General features: G+C 35.9%; 1 protein-coding gene across 1 annotated transcript in view; it reads left to right on the top strand.

Annotated features, from left to right (window-relative positions):
- LOC114533474 (pro-epidermal growth factor-like) overlaps positions 1-23392 on the top strand; it is a 29362-nt gene extending 5970 nt beyond the window's left edge. The window contains exons 2-3 of the mRNA XM_028554999.1: positions 14553-14931; positions 22954-23392. Coding sequence (XP_028410800.1) covers positions 14553-14931; positions 22954-23392 — 818 coding nt within the window. The remainder of the gene's footprint in view (positions 1-14552; positions 14932-22953) is intronic.
- The last annotated feature ends 3190 nt before the right edge of the window (positions 23393-26582 follow it).

Below are 26582 nucleotides of genomic sequence, written 5' to 3'. Positions count from 1 at the left end.
ATTGAACCAATTAGAATCACTCCTACAAGGGTGTTCTACCAACTATTATTGGTGTTTTTAATCTTTGTCTGGCATTGCATAATCCTCAAAAAACCCGCTATTATCCATAGGGGCATACGACTCCATTGAAGTTTCAGTTTCGCAATATCCCCAATCCTGACTGTCCATCAAACTCAGAAAGCTTGGGTCATCCCTCACTTCTTCCCATTCCATTTCAAAACTCATTTCATCATCACTATCTGTGTAAAGCCCTGTGTCAACTTCAATATCATCAAACATTTGTGCAATTATTGACAAAACACCAACTGCATGCTTCTTCCTCCAGATCTCCACATTTCTTATTACATCTTCTAGGGTAAAAAGTTTGTGGCATGCTTGAAGAACTTGTTTTATTTGAAATCCTCCAAATTCCAAAAAGATATTTGGGACACCAACAGTTGAAATCATATTATGGCTCTCACTATCAATTAATTCCTTCTTGTATGATATCAAAAGAGCTTTCAATTTGCTCTTCTGTTCAGATGATACAGATCGTGTTAGTTTTGATTCACATGAAGTTGCAAAGTCCTCTTCCTCTTCATCACTGGCACCTTACAGCATTCATTGCTCCCACACTTCCATTTTTCAGCACAAATATCACAGCATTCATGCAGAATGATAAATTCATCACACTTGATGTCAAAATTGTCTGTCTCAAGCAGATGGGTTTGTCGTTAGTAATGAATTTTTTCATTTCTGTTGAACAATGGCTGGATAGCAATCCATTGTATAGAATTATACAACAACTTGGTTTGCCATCCCTACCTGCACGCCCACTCTCTTGCACATAGCTTTCCAAGTTCTTAGAAGGCCCAAAGTGTATCACTCGCCGAACACTTTTACAATTAACACCCATGCCAAACGCTATGGTGGATATCAATACACGAATATATCCACTTTCTTCACTTAGGTTTTCAATAACATGCTTTTTTACTTGCTCAGGTGTACCAGCATGGAACATTTCAACAACTCTATTCTGGGGTCTGGTAAAGCCATTGTATAGGTTGTTCCCTAGATGAATTTCAAATAATCGAAATATTAACCCACAATGCTTGCAAGTTTGGCAATAGATGAGTGTCCGTTCAGTTGTAGTTCCTTTTTTAAGCACTTCATCAATAAGTCCTCTGAAAACCATCTCGAGTGGCATATTGTTATCAATATACTGCAAACTGTATCTTATATTGTTACGATTTGGACTTTTTTTAACAGAATACACATTCTTCATTGATAAATGTAAACTATCAAAAATGCAATCAGTTGTTGACTGTGTGGCAGTTACTGTCAGAATTAGGAAATTTAGATTGGATGGAAACAGAGACACCAATTCACTTAAGTTCCCATACCATTTTGTGAATGGGATGCTTTCTTTTCTTCGCCTATCTACCGACATTCCCCTGCAATTGAGAAAACCATTATATGTGAGAAGATGTTATAAATATTGGGCAAAACATAAGTCTATTATTGTATGGTATGGAATGAGGTCAAAAAGTTGTTGTTAATTATATGAAATAGAGGATACTTACCACTGGCTGATGCAACGAGCTTCATCGATTGCCACTCCAACTAGACTTTCCAAAAAAACTTTAGAGGAAAATAAACCTCTCCATGTTGATGTTGCAAGAAGACACTCTGGCGAGGCATAAACGTGGGAATATTTGCCTTGAATCACATCTTGTATGGCATGATCTTTGGCTTCGTCAGTGATACAAATAGCAGATATTCCCAAACTATTTAAATACGCTGACTGGTCTTCCATCAATGACTTTAAAGGCGAAATGATGACGATTATACTAGTACCTTTTGGTCGCCGATTAAGCGAGTCATACAATATAGGCACTGCTTGATACACTAGTGATTTTCCGAAGGCTGTTGGCAAGTTAATGTAAACATGGTACCCTGAAAAGTATTTTTTCAAAGCCTCCTCTTGTTCTGGGTAGAGCTCTTTAAAATTAAATGTAGAACAAACACTCTCAAGTGCGTTATTCCACCGATCAATTGGGACAAAACACGTTTGTTGTGATGCCGCCGCCATCTTGCTTACGGAATAATGAAACGCTGAATAAATTATAGAATTAATTTTGAAATTAAACCAATCATGACGCGACTTAGATTGGTTTCTTTGTGTGGACCAATCAACACGCATTACTTAAATCTCTGTAAGTGTTTCGTCACGGAACATGATTAGCGTTGCAGTTTAGCACACCCTAATTTTCGATTTTGGGCTGCGAGCAGGCTAAAAAAATTACCGCCATCAGTCAATACTACCGTTTGCAAGCTACCGTGAACCGTGTCCAATCAAACGTTTTGTTTTACGTTTATTTCCGGTGACGTTTGCGCGCGTAAACGTCATGTTCTCTAAGTACAATTGTTTACTTTTGCTCGCCGAAAAGTTAACCTTTGACATAGTAACTGTGCACCCAAAAGAGAAATACGGCATTTTAAAATCACGAAAACAAGGCGATGGCAGCTCCCAGAATCAACAAATATGGAAGAACGTATGGCCCAGGAAAGGCTTTGTCTGAAGATATTCGAACGTGTGTCATTGCTGAGCTCTTGCAAGCCGAAGGGGATAGATGTACAGGTTTTACTAACGCCTCGTTTAAAGATGTCGCAAAGAGATTTAAAATATCCCACAGCTCCGTGTCAAACATATGGAGAACATACTGCGAAAGATATACTGTACAGGAGTCAAAACGTGGTGGAAATTTCAGTCAGAAGTTAAATGCTGATGACCTTGAACTAATAGAAATATTGAAAACAGAGAACGGCTCAATTTCACTAAATGAAATTTATGAAATTTTGAGTGAAGTTAATGACGATAATACACACATTTCCTTATCCACAATATCTCGAGCTGTGAGAAAACATATGCTTTCTGGAAAAAGATATTCCAGGAAAAAAATATCACATGTTGCCACTCAACGTTTCACCCAGTCGAACTTGCTTTATACGCAGATATTTATTGACTACGTATGCTCTAAAGACCCTTGGCGTTTAAAATTTTTTGACGAAGCAGGCCTGAAAATTCCCGACGTTGGTACAAGACGCTACGGCCATTCACCAGTCGGTGAAAGGTGTGTAAACGTCATTAGAAAATATGAATCCCCAAACAATACATTAAATTTGCTTGTTTCTTTAAACGGAGCTGATTATTATAGCATTATTCCGGGAGCAAGTAACACCATGGAATTCCTCAATTTTTTTGAAGAAGCTGCGGCCGCTATTAATTGAACACTCATCGCCCAGTATTTGGTGTGGGTGATGTTGTTATAATGGATAATTTGGCGCTTCACCAATACGAGGGTGGGGAAGTTCTTGAAGAATTTTTGGGAGAGATGGGTATAGAGCTTTTGTATACCCCCGTTTATTCACCGGATTTAAATCCTATAGAGCTGTGCTTCAATAAAATAAAAACTATGCTTAATTATGAATTAAAATCTCGAGTTCATGACAATTTACCCTTGGCAGCCATGCTCGCTATTGAACAGATTTCCCAAGAGGATATGAAGGGTTTCTATAAATATATGTACTTCATACTTATTTCCACATATGTAAATGTTACAGTAAGATAGAGATATTTCTACAAAGATAGTACGCGTGGTGTAAATAATACCAAAGTTACCACCATGGCGCAGTGTGTTGGACAAGATAAAAAATAAAATTTGTATAAACAAAACGTAAACAATGTGATTAATGTTGAAAAAAATGTACTTTTTTACAAATAAATTTTGTAAAAACGTCATTAGAACAAATAAATTTTGTTTTGTTCATTGTAGATGATAATTTCCACAGTGGCACAAAAACGGAACGTATAACTTGAAAGTTTATAATTAAAAGTTTTCTTAAACAAATATAAATTCACGTTCAAAGTAAGCCATTGTAACTTGAAGAAAATGTTGGAACTTACAATGTCAATGATCATTTGTTTGCATTCTTAAGGGATAGTAACAAACTCGCGGCATCTGCATCGTTAGAAGACATAGACATAGCAGGGCCAGGGGTGTCTGTGACACTTTCATATTGCTCAAATTCGTCACGAGTTTCGCTTCGTGGCTCAGTGTCGTAAGAACTAATCGATAAAGCCATGCAAAATTGCTCATCCTCCTCAACTTCATTTTGCGGCGCGTAGCGAAACATATCGCTTGTAGGCATCTTCGATATAGTTTCACTTGAACGAGGAAAAACAATTCCTTGTTTTTCGAGGTGATCTTTAAAAGGATTTTCCCAAACGCGACGAGACCTTACCTGCGACATGCCGACAGTCCCAGACGAAACACTTTCGTCTTCTTGAATTGCTCTACGTAAACACTCCATAACTTTATGTCTCGGAGGAATTTTTCCCCCATAATGACGTTTGCAATATGATTGCAAAATAAAAACATGTTTTCGGAGAAGACTCCAGTTTTTAAAACCGTTAAACGTGTAGGAAGCTTGGTCAACAGCTAAAATTTCTTCCTCCAGCCGATTAACAATGGATGAGCCAACTTTTTCAGCAGCATCTTTTTTATTTTGAAGCTCAGCTTCTAACTTACGTCCGATTGACTCCAGTCGCACTATAGCATTCTTTTTCTTTCTGGTATCTATTTCTCCGGGATGTTGCTTTTCTTCTCCACATTTGAACACAGAGTCGTATCGCTCAAAAATACAAGTCCTAACTGTATGTCCCATTCTAAGATGACATCGGCTACACAAATTACCAACGGACTGATTGTTAGACTTCGCTTCTGCTATTCGTTGCTTTGTCAACCTTTCTTCACGTTTCAATTTTTCTATGGCATTGTCATTCTTTTTAATTTTATGTTGAGTCTTCTCGATATATCTAGCTATCGGTGTCTTGCCAGTGTTCTGATATAGTTGGGTACTATTGTTCATATCACTTTCTTCTTGACTTTCTTCGTCGCTACTTGCCGGTCGCCTGTCAAATGTCTCCTCGTAATCGTCATCTTCGAAAATATTATTCGTTTTGTTTGAAAAAGTTAACTTCTTTTTAACTAATGGCGTCGCACGCTCAATAGTCGAGGCAAATGTTGTACTTGAGAATCGAGATTTCTTTTCCTGTGGGCTGTATTGCTTCCCCTGCAAAATAACAGGGGTAGTTGATTCGTCTATTTTGATCACCATCCTCAAAGTATTATCCGTATTAGGCACGGCGCTCAGACATCGTATAGCATCTTTAAGATCAGAGTTCTCGTACATAGTCACATACGTGCCTTCATCATCTCGATATTCAATTCGAACTCGGTCGCTGACAAGGAATGTTCCACCAACAAAACGCTTTATATCATTTTTAAATGAGTCCAACGACATTTTGAACAATTGTTCGTCATTATTGTAAGTTTTTACTTTACATCTGTCTTTGCCATACAATATTTTAACTTGAATCATTATTGTAAACCGAATTTTTCTAGCTCAAACGTTAACTTTTCGGCAAGCAAACGTAAACTATTGTACTTAGAGAACATGACGTTTACGCGCGCAAACGTCACCGGAAATAAACGTAAAACAAAACGTTTGATTGGACACGGTTCACAGTAGCTTGCAAACGGTAGTAAGTCTTTACCTACTAAATATACATGCAGTCGCGTTTAAAGTGCCTATGAAACGAATTTTTTTATTCAATCATTTGGTACTTTCGACAGCGGAGAATTCGAATTTGACCATAAAAATGTTCAATTCGAATTACAAACATGAGTTTTAGTACGTTTTTGTATCGATTTCGCAATAAAAATATGGTTCGGAGACTGGGAACAAATCAGACGGATGTGACGTAAAGCGCAGGGCACATGAAATTGACACAACGCAAATAACGCAAATTATAAACAAACAATATAGGACGATGTAGTCGAATAGCAGTAATAATTCTGTTGCTAATTCGGATGCAAACGATTCCATCGAGTATGTATGCGATTCTCAATACATGCCATATGAAGGCGAACCATTACCTCCTCAGGGAGACAATATAATGGTTGATATTAACAAGGGAAAATCCGAAGAAGTTGATATCGATCGATGGCTTGACACCGGTTATTCTATAGAGGCTAGATATGACCAAAAGGATAAAGTAGATTCCTTGTATGTAGGCTTTTTTCAGTTTGGTAGTAAATGAAATACTTAAGAGTTTGAACTTCTGTAATTTAAAGTGAGAAACTTTACAAAAGCAATGGATTTATATAGGTATATCCGTGCTGTTAGTTATAGGTGGTTGGCAAGATGGATATTTGGCTACATGGGTCCATGTTTGAGCCTCGAGTCAAAAAGCGCTTAGTTTTACTGCTATCGAAGCCTTGTACATTGCTCGCAAAACGTTTGGAGAAGCAGCTCTCGTCAAAATGCGCCGAGCACAACCATATTCTTGACGAATATTTTTCCGGGTCGAAGTCAGACCGATGTATTCGAACAAATTGGACCCGCTGTTTTCGTACAGACGGATCTTTAGGAAAACAATGCATGCTAATACCTCGTGTGTCGCCACGATTTGCGCGCGATTTCTTATTTGGCCCTCAGGCAACACAACAAGAATTTCTCTTTTTTCATTTGCACATAAAGGAGATGTTTCCTCCATATCTACGGCTTATATTCTAATGTATAAAAACCTTTCGCTTAGTTGTTTATCATAAAATGCGCTTAGCGGGTAGTGTAATCTTGTCTTATGTTGCGATTCACACAAGCCTATATAAAATTTAAACTAAACCGCTTCGTCATATTGAAGTTGTACGAAGGTTCAATTTGACGTTTCGAGCGAAAGACTCTTCGTTATTTAGAGTTTTATAATATGCGATAAGACTTTGTTCGAAAAGTCGAGATTTCGTGTATTTCGTATAAAAGAAAGAGCTTATGTTATTGTGCGTGCCCTGTTCTTTACGTCACCGGAAGTAATTTGACGCCATTTGACCGCGCAGAAAGTGAACCACATTTTTTGGCCAAATCGGCAAGTTTAAACCCTAATAACTTTTCTTTAAATTATTTATAGAGCTTGCGACTTCAACATAGTCGTTTGTACACTAAACACTTCACTAATATGAAATAAAAAATTTCATTTCATAGGCACTTTAAAAGCTTTGCAGTATTAAAAATTTACGTGGTGTACCTACAAGCTAAATTACTTATTGACTGTCACCATGCAAAGATACAAGAATAGAATTCTGTAACTTGTTCGACTTGTAGTCACACCTATAGTATTTTTCATTTTCGGTAACGATTTTGCTTTTTAAATGACTTATCTCATCCAAACTGCATGTGTGTAGTTAGTATAAAAACCCTATTTGCTTTGTATACTGCATAAATATGTTACATGATTGATGTGTGTAATTGCCTGACAAAATAAACAAGCGATGTGTGATTAAATTCATTAAAACTTTCTGTGACATCATTCTGTACGCACGTCTGTACATGACTTTTTATAGACCATGGCTCTCGATCAATTGCAAATGCTGCAATTCTTAACGTTGTCATATAATGATAAATTCATTATGGCAAATTATAGATGAACCGAAACTTGTAGTTAATGACTCTGTAGTAGCCTGCATGAGTGCTTTACGGGAATCGCCGAGCCACAGGTTTAATTCCTGATTACGGTCTTTAAAGTGGATGGTATATGATGTGTACTGTGTATCATGTAATTGTCTTTTAAACTGGCGTCAAACAGCGTAAATAAAAAAGAATCTTCTCTCTTAATATTTGCTGTTCATGCATGATCTGGTCACGAAGTGTGGACATAAATCTCAGCGAAAATAGGGGGACTAAAGGGCAGACGCCATTGGCGAAGGTGTGCAAAAACATTGGGGCGAGCGATTGCGCAGCCAACGCTTACCATATCAAAATGATGGAAATTTACATTTGCGCATTTTGCTCTATTTATCCAAACGGATTAAAAAATTGCTCAATTTCAAAGATTATTGGGATAAATGAATCTTTGATGATATACGGCAGGAAGTATATGTGAATGCGCCTTTGTCGAGGTGTTTTTTGGGTGTTTTTGATAGCTGTTTGCGCGCCGGATATACACAAACACCATCTATTAAAGTGGTCCACAACAATTTTTTTTCTTTTTTTTTAAAATATAAAAATCTTTTATCCCATATTGCAAACCAAGTTACTCTGAGTGGAAAACGTACTATAATAGACTTACTACACAATCACTATTGTTACGCAGACCAGACGCAGCCAATGTTGGAAAGTAGGCGATTTTTGTAAATACTATAACAAACTAGGTTTTAACTTTTATTTAATTCCAAATATTTTTGCCTCGGAGCTGAACTAGAATAAATAAAACTTGTCCTGTATTAAACGTTCTGCAGGCTCTAAATATAAAGCTTCTACGATAAATCTGAAATTACCAGTCGCTATTTTACTTAGACTGAACGGAATACAGCACCTCCGAGCCAATTGTCTTTAAAGTCAACCATGAAAATTTTGTCAAGTTACCTTTATTACTTTTTCAGTTATCCTGCACGAGAGTAAGGGGAATGAGAATTTTAGATTGGTAAAGAAAAGCGACGAAAAAAGTTTGCATACATTCATAAATTAGCAAAATGAATCATGATTAACAATACTTAACAAGATTTTTGTGACGATAAAGCGCTAAAATGGGAAACTTATTTAACCAGGAGAGGAAGATCTATCATATGAGAGAAATATTATGTAACTTGATAGCTCGTGCATTGGACCAACACTGTTGAATTGCTCGTAGACGTAGTCTCTTTTGCGTGGTAACACTTGTTCTTCTCTGCTCAACGCAGATTTACTGCATCGGCGAAGTCACATTTGAAAAGACCGTTTTAGATGTTTTATTCTTCGAACGATTTATCTAATAATTGGGAAATATTTCTTTATTGCAAATGGGAGGCGATGTGCCAACAGTACCACATAAAAAAGGATATTTAATTCGGCACAGTAGTGTAGCAGCTTCAATAAGGTTGTTTACTAACCAGGGTAGCAAAGGTAGCGAACCAATAAACTTCGAAGAAACCCCTGGTTTAATATTACTAATATAAAAATTATCATTTCACTCCTTACCGTTGGCGTTGAGGCGACCAAGGAGGGAGTTTTAAATATGATATGTAAATTTTCATTCCAGGGAGCAGAAAGCATGTGAAGAATTTGTTTGATATGCCATAGCGTGGTGTTACTGTTAGCTAATATATTGCATCAAAGATGTCTCCATAAATCAAAGATACAGACAGCCTTGTCGAATATAATATGAGCGAGATATTAATTTAGTTATCTTAGAAATGAAGTTTATGTACGTATGCAATCGTGAGCAATACAAATTATATTATATTTATATACGTAATATAAAACACACATAAAAAAGGATACGCACAAAAAAAAGAAAATTAATATAAACAAAATTTAGTACACACGTAATAAAAACAAATTATATACACACAAGATATGATAACGCACAAAGTACAAAATACACAAAAAAATATAATACAACATTACAACACAAATAAAAAAAAGGTCAATCAAATAGATCATTAAAATTGTATCCCACTCTTGAGAACCCCGGTTGCTCAGATTAACAGTCAGTTAAAAGCCACACATCTTCATATCAATATTTAATTATTTGTTTTGATTTCCAGACCATAGTTTGACTACGTCCTGAATAATTCCAGACCATAATTTAGCTACCCCCAAAATATTTCCAGACCATAGTTTAACTACCCCTTGAACAATTCCAGACCATAGTTTAACTACCCTTGAATAATTCCAGACCATAGTTTAGCTACCCCTTGAATAACCCCAGACCATAGTCTAACTACCCATTGAATAATTCAAGACCATAGTTTAGCTACCCGTTGAATAATTGCAGACCATAGTTTAACAGCCCTTTCAATAATTCCAGACCATAATTTAGCTACCCCTTGAATAATTCCAGACCATAGTTTAACTACCCCTTGAATAATTCCACACCATAGTTTAACTAACCCCTGAAAAATTCCACACCATAGTTTAACTACTCCTTGAATAATTCCAGATCATAGTTTAGCTACCCCTTGAATAATTCCAGATCATAGTTTAGCTACCCCTTGAATAATTCCAGATCATAGTTTAGCTACCCCTTGAATAATTCCAGATCATAGTTTAGCTACTCCTTGAATAATTCCAGATCATAGTTTAGCTACCCCTTGAATAATTCCAGATCGTAGTTTAGCTACCCCTTGAATAATTCCAGACGATAGTTTAACAACCCCTTGAAATAATTGCAGACCATAGTTTAACTACCCCTTGAATAATTCCAGACCATAGTTTAACTACCCCTTGAAATAATTGCAGACCATAGTTTAACTACCCCTTGAATAAATCCAGACCATAGTTTAACTACCCCTTGAATAAATCCAGACCATAGTTTAACTACCCCCTGGATAATTCCAGACCATAGTTTAGCTACCACTTGAATTAAAATTGACTTTAATATCACACAAATGGTATATATTTGCTGAATATCATGTACTGCAATATAAGGCATGGACAAGACATTATAGTTATCAAGGTTCCTTAATAACTTCAGGGTCAAAGAACAGAAATATTTTTGCAACTCAAGCATTGCTTTATTTCCAACTTGAAACTACAATGTCAGCAGGGTATTGCACAGAAGATATTATAAATTTAGAACATTTGGTAACAATAAACATCACTACCATTGAAGTAACAATAAACAATACTATCATGACTCTGCCTTTAATATAATGAAAACAAACAAATAATCACCAGACAGTTTCAAATCCCTTTTTTCGCAGCTTGGGGAGAATGTTATCCTTTTTATTACATATAAATGAATATCAAATATTAAAAGACTTTGTGAAATATTAAAAGATTATGTGTTGGCTTGATATCTATCAGTATAAACAGGTATTCAACAGAATAGCTGTTTTAAAATTATGTGTTGGCAGCTATGATCTGAACATGTCTTGGGTCCACAAAACATAATGTTTCCTTCGATCGCAGTAAATAAGTGTTATTTATTTTATTGGTATTAAGTAAGTGTACATGGTTTAAATTGTCGAGCCATGCTTTTTACCTTAAGTAGAATTTAAAATAAGTTTGCCTCAACTATATTCGATTTACTAATTAATGCCTAATGGTATTAATACTGTACGCATAGTTTAGTCAGAACCATGCAGAGTCTGTCTAAACAATCGCAAGCACACAGGATTGTAAGCTTAAGCTTATTTGGCTGTATATCCTCTTGAGTATATTAAAAAAGGCTTCCCAACAAATATAATAACTTCAACGTCGCAGTAAATACACCATAACCAACTATGAACTGACATATGACAACAGGTGAAGGAGATTTTAACAGTGTTGGTCCACCGCACGAGCTATCAAGTTACATATTATCTCTCCCATATCATAGATCTTCGTATTTTGGTTAAAATTTTCCCATTTTAGTGCTTTATCGTCACATAAATCGAGTTAATAAATGGTGTTTGTTTATATCCAGGGGGGCAAACAGCTCGCAAAAACACCTCAAGAAAGACGCAAATTTTAACACTTACCGGTCTCTGATTCACAAACTGTAAATTCAAAAGGGTAGTTTTGACCCCTAGGGGTGATTTCCGTCCTTTTTTCAATAGGGTAGTTTTGACTCGACTGAAGGGTTGTTTCAACTCTAAGGGTAGTTTTGACTCTATGGTGGGGTCAAAACGACTCTACAATAGAGTCTTGCTACTCTACCAAAAGGTAATGTTACTCTTCGAAGGAGTCAATTTGACTCTAATTGCCAAGAGTAACCGAACTATGAAAATTACCGTTTCGTTAATAACCGAGCAAAGATTCGCAAGTTTCGTTTCATATGCAGACGAAATGAAGGTTTTAATGCCTATTTAAACATTCTGAATGGACGTAGTTTGTTTCTTATGAAAATATATATTTTAAACTTCGCTAACTGCCAACTAGCGGAAAGAACTGTGGATTATTGTGGATTACTGTGGATAGGATTGCACCGCGCTCTTGATGCGTGTCGGGATAGCGTCGCTTGTCGCTTCGCACTTCGCAGTTCGCACGTTGTTGTTTGTTCTTTTGCGAAGAATAAATCGAAATAATCGACAAGTACTTTGAATAGTTTATTCGAATTTATATTAAATTTTACGGGACATTATGTCGCAAGATTTCCTGGAGAAGATTGCGGAGATTGTTTTAAAAGTGGCTGGGAATCTCAGTCTTCTAAGGGCCTGTTCATATCAGACGGGCCAGCCCGGTTTAGCCGGGCTAGCACGGCAGTGGCGGGATCTCGCCTCACATATTATTTTACTTTATTTGTAAAATTGCATTCATATGGAACCAGGCCAGCCCGGCTTTGGCGAGATCTCGCCTGAACAAAGCGAGATCTCGCCTTTAACGGGCTCATATGAAAACAGCAAAAGCGAGCTAGTCCGACTCAACCGGGCTGGCCCAGCTCATCTGAACAGGCCCTAAGAGGTAAGGATTTAAAATTATACGCGCAAACAGACGAAAGCTATTTTTGAATTTGCCGCGTAAACAGTAAACGTATTTACAAACAATAAACAGATATATTCGCAGTTTTAATACTCATCATTCCCGATAAATGAACGACGTTTATATAAACATATTTTAACGTGGTTTATACTATAGGCACTATGCCATATAAAGTGTGATATTGACGTTGGCTATAAAACCATGGTCAAATTTTAGCTGAAACATTTGCACTCAATCTTAGGATCATGATATACTGAATCTTGGTTACTGGATATACATAAGCTTTGATTAAGAATTAGGATGAAATAACTGTTATATTGCCTTTTAAAAATTCTTATATGCATTCTTAGATGGTGGATTAACATTAAGTGGTGATGTTTAAGTCTAAACCTGTAATGAAAGAGGTCTCATTGGAAAGTAATATCTGTGGTAAGTAATGCATTATAAGGAATTGTGCAATGCTGTTAGATTATTCACCTTAGTTTTTAATGTATAATATAATATACCGGTAATTATAGACTTATTGACCAATTGATTATATACTTATTTATCATGTAATAGATAAAAGGAAAAATCATTGACAGCTTACCAGATGACTACCCTTTATGCCTAATTTTATATCTGTCAGAGCATGCAAAACTGTGCATAGCATTGCCAATCATATATTTCACATATATTATGCACTGCTTAATTTCTTTAACATTTGTTATCTTAACCCTGATTTCTCAAGTATGCTTGCTTTTTTGTTTTATTACGAACATGGATTGAGGTAGTGAGCAAGAAATTCAGTGGAAAATTTGCTATACCAATGGTTAATTGGACCCACAGTGTTGCAGCACTTAATTTTCAAGGACAAAAATACTCCAGGTTATCTTATAAATATTTTCATGTTTGGGATGATATACAAAATTTAAGAACAGCTGGTCAATAATCAAAGGGAAACATTGCTCAGGAGTGAATGACTTTAGCTTATGTGTAATAATTGAAGACATGCAGTGAGTTTGCATAGATGTGTTTGTCTTCTTGCATGAATATTTTTATTCAACTACTTCTGGGTTCATACAAGGGCTTAATTTCATTATCTGAGCTCTATCGGATACTTTCCTAAACTTGCCAATTGGCAATTTTTAATTAAGTCCATGAAAGACTTGTTTATTTGAGCAAGGTATTGCACAAACCTAGCAGTACTTTGAAAAAACTGTCAGATGTAAATGTATGGCATTTATATATTTAGTATGGCCACTAAATAAGTAGTTTTAATATTTTGAACTAAAATAATGTATAAGAATAATTTATCTGTGATGTTTCAAAGCTTGCTAATAAACTTCATTACTAGAAATGTTTTCTTTTGTCTAAAAATTTTGTACTTTATATTATAAGCTGCTGAAATTACACTTCAAATGGGTTATTTTTACTCTGTGGAAGAGATGTTACGACCCTTTCAAAGGGTAGAATCACTCCTTTCCACTTTTAGTTTACTTAAATAAGGAGCTGCAATGACCCTTCCTGAGTGTTGAAACTACCCTTCAAGTTAGCTCTTTTTACTCTTTGGAAGAGTTGAAACGACTCTTTTGAAGGGTGATTTGGTTACCCTTTGAGGAGTCAAAACTACCCTCTGTGAGGAGTAGATTCTACTCTTTCGAGGGGTAACCTATGAAGGGACCAAAACTACCCTTTTGAAGGGGTAGTCCTGGGGTCAAAAAAACTACCCCTTTTAAGGGATCAAAACTACCCTTTTGAATTTACAGTGCTAATACTTCCAGCCACATATCAACAAAAAACGATTTATCCTCAATAATCTTTGAAATTGAGCAATTTTTTAATTGTTTTGGATAAATCGAGCAAAAAGCGCAAATGTAAATTTCCCTCACTCATAGATTTGTATGGAAAATCACGCTGGCCGCGCACTCGCCCCAATGTTTTTGAGAAATAAATTTGGATCGAATTTTAAAATTTATCCAGCGAACAATTACAGAAAACAGCACATTTCTGCATTAGTTTTTTCCGTTTTTAACTATGCAAACCTGTACATTAATACGCAGTATTTGACTTCAGCTGTAATCTTTTTCCAGGACCTTATCCTGAGCAATATATGTTTTTGGCGAACAACACTGCAATCTTGGCTGTCGATTTAACGACGCTGGATGCAACAGTCGTCGTAGATGGAAAAGGATATATGCGGACGCTGGACATTGACATGACGAATAAGAAAATATATTTTGCAGAATACGAGAAAGAGATTCGTCGGGCAAATTATGATGGAACTTATGAAGAGATCGTTGTGAAGGATGCTAAGACATGGGCATTAACAATTGATTGGATAGGACGTCGTATATTCTGGAGTGATTACTGGAAGCATATCATTAACGTGGCGACTTTAGACGGTAAAGACAGCAGAACGCTGATTAAAACTCTCGAGCCTCGAGATATAGCAATTGACCCCATCGAAGGGTGAGTGTTTCATAAATTGAGAAGTAATCGCAACAAGAGCTAATTATTGAGTTCAATTTAAGAAAAATATTATCAGCATAAAGTTCGATTTGTAAGAAAGATTTTTGCGACGTAAGTAACTATATTTTTCGGATTTTGTTTTTTTTCGATTAGTTTTGATTTTTGAACATGAATTCGTTCTCCTTGATTATTGTTCAATTTTCATGACTTGTCAGATGCTTTTTCGCGTTGCCGAACCTGCCTTAACCGTTAAAATAAATTCTTCATATCTGTTTTTCAGTGCATGCTATGTAGATGATAATTTTAATTTGCAGTTTGATTCAGCTCATAACTCTGCCTATTGAAGTTCTGTAAAAACACTGTAAAAACAGATGGGTCAAAATGACATATTAGCTCTAAAAAATAATTGGTGAAAATGACCTTCCAGATTTCAACCATAAAATATCTCACAATACTAATCAAATATACATATACTGCATGTATTAATATACATCATTATTTCATCCAAGAAAATATTCTCAATTAGATTGTTCATTTCCAATGGCTGGAAGTAAATATTCTACAGCTAGAAACATTCTCACAGTCTTAAGTCCACATATTCTCTCTATATAGTCTGTATTATTCAAAATGTTCATACTTATAACTTAGCAATAGCCAATAAATACTCCTTTTGTCATGCTTATGTCGTGCACATTTTTCAATCTTCTCTGTAAAATATCTTGCTACATTTTTATCTCTGGGAAAAAATTATAGAAACTTTAAGAACCATAATTACATTTTCTTAACACCATAATACAGTATTTGAGTTTAGGCCGTTGGCTGTGTGGCCAAATTAAGGCTAGAAATTGAATTCCGTCGCCCCTACCGCGGTGCTAACATATTTAAACGGGAATTAGGTAAATAAAATCTGCTGATTTCAAATATGTTTGTTCCCACACGTCAAACCACGCAGTTTTTTCATAATGTACGGCCAAAGTTCAGTATTTTTATCAACTGAGCGCCATTTTGAATTCTTCGGTATCTTTGATCTTTCGACTTCGTTACTTGAAGTAATCAAACGTACTCACGAAACGTAGGCGCATAAACAATCGAATCAGAAAATATGGATGATTTCCCAGAATAGTGCTTCTTTCACAGCAATATTTTAATCATTTTGAAGATAAATCTGGCGAATTGTGACATTTAGCTTCACATTCAAGTTAGTACAGTCGATAAAATCTGGAAAAATTTTAAAACGGCTAAAAACATGGTTGGGAAGCAAAATCAAATCACGACAAAAATTTGGTCATGTAAACTCTGATATTCTACAAATAATTCTAAAATACGTATAATATATATATATATATATATATATATATATATATATATATATATATATATATATATATATATATATAATTATATTAACAAATACTGGGTGTATAGAACGTTAGTTTTCATCCTCCATATCACTTCCCAAATCATCCTCCGAATCATCTTCAAGGCTTTCGCTAGATGTGTTGGGGCAATTTGTGCACCCAACGCACTGGCACATTTCATTGCACTTGTTGTTTGACTTTTTACAGGAACATCTTAAGGTTGAACACCCTGCCTTACATTTACAGTTGCAAAGACTGTTAGATTTTTCATAGGGAATAACGACTCAGATCGACCTATGTAAAATGTGTAATTAAAATGGAAATAACAACACAGCGAACTAAACCAATATGAGCATATTTATTTCCTATACACGTCTTTTATAAACAGCTATTTCTATATACAGTATAATAAAACCTTGGCTTGTCCTTGAGTAATACTAACACCAAGTCCATGAAGAAATAAGCAATTTAATACTTGGAAAATCTTATTAATTACTATATTGGAAGTTATAGTACATAATCTTGTTATATTTCTGTAATGGAAACTTTTATATACGCGTATTGTACAAAATATTCTATAATATACGAGATATAGACAATGCGTTTAACGCTCGCGATGTCCAACATTGGTCACGATTTGAGTACGTTTTTCATCCAAACTAACCCTCGTTTTGAACTCATTCAGGTTTTATCAACTGTGTTAACTTGAACGAGAAGAATTCCCCAGATTTACCTTCGAAATGAATAAAACATTGTCGTGCAGAAAGCGTTCTTCTTGGTGGTTCATCCCTATTTATATTTTATAATTTGAGTTATTTAATATGAGCCTACGTTTCTCGAACACTCTCGATACTTCAAGTAATGTAGCCGAAAGATCAAAGATACCGCGGAATTCATAATGGCTCTCAGTATATGAAAATATAGAACTTTGGCCGTGAGTTGTGCAAAAACTGCGCGGTTTGGCGTGTGGGAACAAAGATATTTGAAATCAGCACACTTTATTTTTCTAATCCCTGCTAAAATATCTTAGCACCGCGTTGGGGGCGACGAAACTGAGTGTTTTCGCGTCACAGCCAACGGCCTAGTTCTTAAATTCTTATATTTGGAAAAATTATCTCCTGGAAAAGAACTATTTTGGCTTTACATAATGTATACATGGCATGAACAAAAAAATTATCACAAAATGTATGTACTTACATTTACAGTATCCAAAACTAAATTAAGCCCCAGTTTGACTTCAAGTTGTTTTTTCCGTGTATACCAAGCACATGTATGATGATCATCTGTTCTCATTCTCAATGAAATATGATAATGATAATGATTTATTAGAAGTATTTCCACATTTCAACATGTACAATTCAACTATTTCATCTATTATATAATATATTTCAATTATTTATTGTGTATTCAATAAGTATCTAATTAAGAAGTTAATTGAGTAATTAAGCAGTACAATATATAAAAATGTTGGCTGGAGTATACTATAAAATCAACAAAGATTCCCTTATTCAAGGCAGGCTTTCACTTTTGCAAGCAAGTCAGTTTTAACTGCGTTAACAAACATTGAGAAATGTTCAATTTTTCTAATGTCAAAAGCAAGCCGATAAAAGTCTTTGAAGTCATATCATGAAAGGTGCCACGTTCCTTAATTGGAATATAAATTAGAGGAGCTGCAGCAGATCTTAAATTATAATTATTAACGTACAACATACAGTTGCAATTTAAGATTCTAAGATATGGTCACATTATACAATGATTTATGAACAAGCTTGAGAAGATTTATAACTCTCTTCTTTCATACACAGGCAACCATCTTAATTTAATAACTTCATTTGTATTTACATGTTTACCAAGTACAAAAGCTTCACATGCATTCTGCAAACATTGTAGACGTTTAACCTGGTAATCAGGCAAGAGGGTGGGAACCAGTATTTTTCCTACTAGATCATGCACTGGACATTAAACAGGAATATGGCAATAATTAATTAATATTATCTCATTAGTAGAGGTTATTGAAGTGTCTGCAAACATAATTGAAATGTATCGCCACTTGCAGAATATACTAGAAAGATAACACACCTTTTCCATCCTCAGTGATTTATTCTTTCATATAATTTACAATTATATGTCAGCTGACAAGGATTCTTGAATTTTGATAGCTAACTCTGCTTTTAATTAAAAACAGTAAGCAGTATTTGTTTTTTGGTATGTATTTTCATAGTACAGGCAGAAACAAGCCTATGGTCTAATTAAACAGAGAAAAGTAATCTTCCTACGACTACTTATATAGAAAATCATTATTCATATAATTGTAGCATCGACATGACGACATACTTTCGTATTTATCGACCAAATCGTCTATATTTTTTTTTTACTTTGAGACAACGACGAGGTCTTAATTTATATGACGATTCTTTAGTAATATCCACAAAAAATGATAATTCGAGTGTTTTATGAGGTAATTAATTGAAAATTAATTGAGACATACCTCAAATTGAAGTTTGATGATAATTCTACCAAACCGTAGTTACGTAGCTACTTCCGGTTAACAGGAGACTTTAACAATTGTGGACACAGCCTATAAAAGTGCAAAACTCAGACGATCTATTGTAACTCAGAATTTTGAATAGATTATCATTAATAATAGGTTTGTTATAGAATTTCCGAAACACAGAGACCAATGAACAACCCACATGCTTTAGGACCATGCGGTTTCCCATAAGAAAGCAGTAATTTTGTAGATGTGGCCTTCCTTAATCTCAAAGTTCTACTCAAATCTTTTTTAATCTTTTTGTCTTGTAACAAGTCTCGTAATCTGTCCTGTCAAATATCGTGTTGTTATTAGATTTGTGTTTGTTGTATAGTATTAGTATAGTTTATGGGGCCGCTGTAATTGGTGAAAACTGTAGCGTGCACCCTGCCAATTTTCCATATTATATATTGTTGTAAATATACTGGTAAATGTTGCATCATACTTGGCAAAGTTAATAAATAAATACGTCTTCAAAGCATGGTATAGACGCACAGTTCTTTTTGTTGATATTTCCCTGCATAAAAGGTTAAGAACGTATTACCAGGTCAATTCTGTTTAAATTACTGGTAAGATGAAATTCATAATAGTTTCTGTTTTCCTCATACTTTGAAGATCCTGAAAAGTCAAGGTTTGACATCGTTGACCCGACGTGCATGAGGGCAAGTAACATGACAAGCTTTAAGAAAAGGTCTTTTAAAGATAACTGAGCAGCAGTGGACATTCCTTTTAAATAATCTAATACGACATTGACATTCCATGTTTTGTCATACTTGGCGGCTGGCTTTCTGGAATTAAACACTGATTTCATGAAGCGAACAATGAATATATGAGTGGTTACTCTATAGTGTGTTCTAATAAATTTAGCGTCCATTAAATAGCTGAACAAAGCTGAACGAGCGGTATTTATGGCAGGGTAAGATAATGTTGGTCATATAAACCAACAAGAAAAGTTAACGCATTATTCACAGAGGGTAGCGTTGGATTAATTAGCACTTGAAGGCAAAACTTGGACCATTTTGCAATGTAAACGTTGTATTGCTTGTAAGTCGCTGGTCTCCATGAAGACATAATGACGTCGGCAACACTTTCATGAACGCTGCACTCAATGATGTTATTCCCGATAATTTGATTTCCATTAAGATTAATTTTGGACTGAGAGGGTGAGTTGATCCTTGTATAGGCTTTAAAGAGAACATTCTGGAACACTCTGCAGCTCCATGGATGATCGATTATTAAAGTAAAAAGTTTCCATACATGAGTCGTCCAAATTGGAACCTTAATGATCATGGTAATTTTTTCTTGTAATACTTTCTGTAGGCACCTAGCAACTAAGCAAAAAGGTGGTAATGCCTAACTGTTAGTGAACATTACCCAACTCACTGAAAATGCATCAACAAAAGAGGCATTCGGGTCTGGTTTCCACGAAATATAAACGTCAGTTTGGTTGTTATCCGGCTGGCGAATAGATCAACATCGGGTTGATTAAAGTGCTCGGTAATCCAATTTAATACAGATGGATGTAAAGTCCATTCCAATTCCGCATTAAATTCTCGTGGAAGTTCATCAGCAACAGTATTTTGTTTGCCCGGAGTTAACGCGACCGATAACCAATTATTGCGAGCTATGGCCCATAACCAAATATCTTTACTAACATTATCACACTCTATAGATTTGCATCCTCCCATTGCATTTACATCTGTGACAGCTGTTGTATTATTTGATTGAATTCAGATATGCGTTTCACAGGTGCTATCAAGAGGTAATGTTAACTCAAACATTATGGCCAGAAGTTCTAAGACGTTAATATGAATTCCATTTCGTGTGTGGACCACAGCCTTTCGTGCTAGTTTCGTTAACAACGGCTCCCCAACCTATATGTGAGTTGTCATACTCAAATGAGCCGGGATACCATGATCCTATAAATGCAGTTGGTAGGGAAGATACCCAGCACTTAATTTCATCAATACTGGCCTTTGATAGACACCATAATTTTTGTTCAAAATCTCCGTATGAGTGTCGTAATGCTATAGGGTCTTATCACGCTGTGATGCTCTATAGTATAACAGTCCAAATTCAACTCTAGGGAATGCAGAGACAAGAGTTTCAATAATAGAAGCTAACTGTCGAATAGTAACTTCGAGAAACTTTGATAATTTTTGCACAAATGATCTGGTACAAACTAGCCAGTACTTAGAATGATCTGGTACAAACCCTAGTTGAACAAATAACTGAGTTGCATAAAAAATAACATCTTTGCACAACCGGAGAGAATCTTCGATGTAAATGGAGTAATGAATGTAACCGAGACAAGAGTGACCAAATTTTGATCACAGGTGTGTTCGATATTGTCCCATTGGTGAAGCAGTAATAATTATTAATAAAGTTTCCCTCTCTAAGATAATTTAAGGTATTGGTATTTTGTATTGGTGAAACAGTGAGGTTTTATAGCTGTTTCTAAAGTGGCCATTTTGAACTTGCGTTAAGTGACAGCTCATTAAGACTTTTAAGGTTGAAAATCACTCACACAAATTATCCTGGCTCCTTTTTAGGCCGAATAAAAATTGGGAAAAACCTCACCACTCTCAGAATGCGTTTCCTCAATTATGTTTTCAGATAAAAATTCAAAAACTTCTTTATCAATGGCCAAAAATTTGTATTCCGGATTAAAACTTGTCGGAGGCGGTTCTGTACATTGGTTCTCATTTCTGTCCATAAATGCAACTAAATTTTTGCCAGTACTTGGACTAAATAATCAGTTACGCATGATGTGCAGTGATCAGCTGAGGGAAACTATAACTTTCTTTCCTTAAATTCATGCAGTGGTGTAGCCAGCCTCACAAGTTAGTTCGACCTCGGTCTGACCTGGGTTCAACTGTCGTCAGACCAAGGTTTGACATATAGGTTAACGGCGTTTTTTGTTGGGTTATTTTTGGACAGTAATGTAAGTGCTGTTAATTTCTCACAATTCCGGCCATGTCATAGGACGTATGCATGAAACGTTGTTTTGATATCCCAGCAAAAGAGCGCAATACTCAAGTTCAAATAACAATAAGAATGAGGTACAAGGCATTATTATTACCTCATGGGATTTTGACATAACCACAAGCGATGTCTATCAAAATTCTATTCATATGTCTATTCATATCAAGATATGAATTACTCTTTCATATCTCCTCTATAGGAATGATAGAGTAGGTCATAGTTTCCAGCCCAGATCTAGGGTAGCATTCCACGCAGGTTAAATTTTGAAACTGGAAATCGGGAAAATATCATACCGGGCTAAAAACTCTGAGCCGGCGGTTTATCAACATATAACAATGTTGTGCTGCCATTATTGTTCACACTTGTCATGTAACAATATTGTTCAATGTTGATAACAACTCTGAACAATGTGGGCAGCACAACATTTTTCAATCCTGTTTATATCAATACTGCATAAACCTGATCGTTTTTAGGCGTGAAAAGGAAGCCCGTCAGCAGAGCATGAAAGCGCTACTTCAAGTAGCTAGAATGGAAAAGGGATTCCGCACAATGGAGTCGGCATGCGCAGTGTTATCGTCTGCAGATATTCTCCGCTGATTGTTTAACTTTTATTTTAACGGTTTGCAATAAGCGATCTCGCCTGTATAAAGCGATAAATCTGGCATGGAATACAAACTTCGACATGAAGAGATACATTTCTTACAACGATTAAGCTTTGCAGCACCCTGAGCGCGGTATTCGCGGAAATCAATTGCAAGTCTATCGCCTGTATTCAAAGGCTCACGCACACTCATTGAGAGTGATATAGAAATTTTGTTATTACTTCATGATCAATGAGAAAATTCTTTTTGGTCAATGGAAAGATCGAAGGTAAAAAACTCAGAATCAAGCTAGATCGTATTCGACTGAAAATACCGGCATTGAAATGTTATGAGAAGATTGAGAACTCCGACTCAATGAGTTTGAGTCTGAGTGAACTTTTAGAATACGGGCGTATGTCTGTCAATAAATAAATTATTTATTGTATTTGTAGCCGCTGTCATCACTCTGTTCCCTTAAATCGCAATATCTCAGATTATATATATATATATAGCTGACTTTGAACCAGTTTTAATAATTATTATAATTCTGTATTGTTGTTCACTGTAGATATTTATTTTGGACTGAGTATGATGGAGGAAAGGTGATGCGAAGCCACTTGGCTACTAAAAAGGAAAAACAAATACATGGTTTCAACAGAAATGGTTTTTACTATGTGACTCTGGATTACAACAGGAAGCGAGTGTACGCGTACGAGGGTTGGGGAACAGTTAATGTCATAATTGAAATGGATTACGATGGCCGTAACAGCAATCAAACAACTAATTATAGTTCAGCTGATCGTCGGAGATGGATGTCAGTGGACGGTGTTGGAGATTTTCTTTACTGGAAAGAAAGAAGTTCACCCATTGTCATAAAAATGAATGTAACCAGCAGAAATATATCTCGTTATATTCCGTTACCAAAAGGCTTCGACGTGAGAAAGCGTCTCGTCGTAGACAAAGATCGACAGCCTGAAGGTAAGTTCGTACATTCTGGTAAATGTTAGTGTAAGGTTCACTTCTTGAATCGCTTTTATGTTAGGAAACTACCAAACAGACATTAGAATAAATCTTCCGTCGAAAAAAATAATTTCCTCGCTCTCACACACGGAGCATTTTGCAGTTTCATATATAGATTTTATGAAATGAAAACCCCTCAATTTATTTTGGTTTTTGTTTATATACACGGATATCCGACAATTTAAATTTATTACAATAAATCTGAGCCATAGCTCCTTGTCTAAGGCAGAGCATCTGACAATGCAGTTGTTATGATACAATCGAATTATGGCTTGCGATGTTGTTGTTTGCCCTGTTGAACATTACAGAAAATTATGCGGAATTGTTTAGGCACCGATTAATTCAATCAGAGCTGCGCCACAAAAAAACTGTCTTCGCAACGTATTCAGTCAAACTTTTTTTACTTCCTTCTTCTCCACTGTATGAGCAAAATATAAATGCAAAATACAAGAGGAAAAAACAATACGGCCACATATGCATTCAATAAAAACTCTCTTTCGAGCAAACCAAGCATAAAATATCACAAAACGTTACCAACGTCAAAAAATGAAGCGTTTTTAATGCAACAGCCGATACCATTCATGAACCTACATAAATATTATCTTTAACATTCCTTGTTCATAGGAAAAACACGTAAGATTCGATGTCAGAGAACTATGCTACTATATTCCGCAATATCTCACAAAAATATACAATATCCCAAACCAAAATATGCCTATCAATACAATAGAATGAAAAATACGATAATATACAAGAGAACTATACTAAACACAGGCTTTTTCAGAAAATGCGGAAAATTTCATGAAAATATACGATGTTTCTGTTTTCTCAATAGGGACATGCATCACAAAACTTCACGTCACTAACAACAAGAGCTCTCATTAAAGCACAAAAGATTGTCCTATCAATATATTTATGTCGTGTAATATTCCTCGTTGTTCTCAAAATAATATGCATGGATGTCAGCGAACTATCCAAAGCAAAATCGTTTTCGATGAAATTCGAATTATACAAGGGCTATTCCAGCCTGCAAGTATGATTTTGGTTTTATGAGGGAACGAAATGCGAAATATATGAGAATACAAGCGGTATGGCATACCAATCTGTGCTTCACATCACTTTTTAACCCAAGAACCCAGAAAACATAGGTACTACCCCCCTGAACTGACCTGTCCCATGAACCTGCTGTGGCTTATTTAACCCTGCATGAAAAATGGGAGGGGTAAAGGGAGGGATCATATATTTCTCCTTTCGTTCCCTCATATAACCGAAGTTGTACTCTCAGGCTGGAACAACCCTTGTATAATTCGAATTATATTTGGGGAACTCCGGTTGAAATATATGAGAGTACAAGCGGTAGAGTTCAACACTACAACAGTAAATTGATATTTAATTTGAACTTGCTTCATTTCTCTCCGTACAAAAAATATCAGTCTAAAGACTTTATTATGATCAATTTAAGACAACACGACCAAAATTTGGTGTCGATACCATAGGTCTGTAATAGAACTGTCGAAAAGTGGACTCTTTATTCCAGTCAGCCATCTTCAGTATCTCATCTAAGGGAACAGATCAGTTGGCAGCTGCTAATGTTGCTGCTGCCCTTTCTGAATGCGCTTTCAGGATTTTTGTATCTATATCTGCCTGACCCAGCATTGAACGAATCCAGCGTGCAAGCGTTGCTGAACTGACTGGTTTATGAGGTTTAATAAATGAAAGGAACAACTTATCGGATTGGTCTTTTGAAGTTTCCCTAAACTCCGCCGTCGTTGAAATGTAATGTTTAAAACATGCCACTGTCATTACCTACGGTCATCCGAAGAAAACAAGTATGAAATGCCGAAACGGCCTCATACGGTCGAGTCTTTGTGGCAAATAAAGTAAAAGCTAGACCTTCTGGAAAAAGCTTGCATGATTGAGGTCCCAATCAGAGAGGGGCGAGACTCTCTTTGGAAAAATCAAGGCAACAAGTTGTGAAATACGCCCAGATGTAGACGTGGACACATCGGATGAATTGAAGGGTCAGATGGATTTATCACGAGATGTTTGTTGTTTGGTGGGAGAGTCGGTTGTTCGACGAGAAGGCTGATTAGTAAGGGCACCAAGGCTGGGCTTGCCAAATTGGCGCTATTAAGACGAACCCTGTTTGGCCTGACATAACTTTTTTGAGAACAATAGGGACTAAGTTGAACCGTGGGAAGGCATATCCCGCAAGACCTTTCCGTTGACCGTGAAAGCATCCCAATGTTGGGCCTCTGGGTCTGGTCTACAACTGATGTAATTTTTCAGTTGTCGTGTTAGTTGAGAGGTGATGTAGAACGTTCGACAGTCTTTCAGGAACGGTATCAGAATTTTTGGACGGACCATCCAGTCGATGTTACAAATCAGAATTTTTGGACGGACCATCCACGAAAACTCTTTGATCTTTAGCTTCTGAAATCAAGTATATTATTGGGCATATGACCAAGGAATGTAAAGATTTGAACTGAGGTGTGTGGTGAAAATTTAACTTATTCTTAAAATTTCGCTAAAACTAAACAAAGAATTCAAATATTGTTCATTCCCTGATGTATGATGAAGAAATTAGGTGATTCTGTGAACGAGATTATCATCGATGTCAACGAGTTTCACCCTTAAAAAATCCATCCTACTCAATGGCTGATTTCACAAAGTTTGTCTCGCGAACAAGAAACTTCTATAAATCTGTTTAACTGTGGGCTTCGGACGCCAAATCGGTTCATTGTTTTAGTCACATGACTTCATATTATTATTATCCATTTGTTCTAATTATAAATTTACGCGCAAATCATACAGTACTACAAAAATTCATTCGGACAAACATACAGCAAGGAAAACAGACACATTGCAAACACTATTAATTTCATGTTAAGGTGGAGATGTTACGACTGGATATTTTGCAGCGAGCTTTCAAGCAATTGCACGCAGATTTATAGTTAATTACGGCTATTATTTTACTGGCGTGCAAATTTAAAACATGCAGGGTTGCCAGATTACTGAAAAAAGAAGCTAAACATTGTTTTAGTCGGCCGAACACTGTTTATACGGGCCGAAACTACCTATTTGAGTTTCTCGTGCCATTGGTCCTCGGGCCCAATTCTAAGCGGCCTGTGCCAAAAATTCATGTGGTGTAAATTGGGCTTAATTTTGTGCCTGTAG

This window comes from Dendronephthya gigantea, unplaced genomic scaffold (genome assembly GCF_004324835.1).
Source record: "Dendronephthya gigantea isolate DGI-Jeju-01 unplaced genomic scaffold, DenGig_1.0 000002F, whole genome shotgun sequence".
NCBI lineage: Eukaryota > Metazoa > Cnidaria > Anthozoa > Malacalcyonacea > Nephtheidae > Dendronephthya > Dendronephthya gigantea.
Note: the sequence above shows the minus strand (reverse complement) of the source record. Positions and strands in the feature narration are given on the sequence as shown.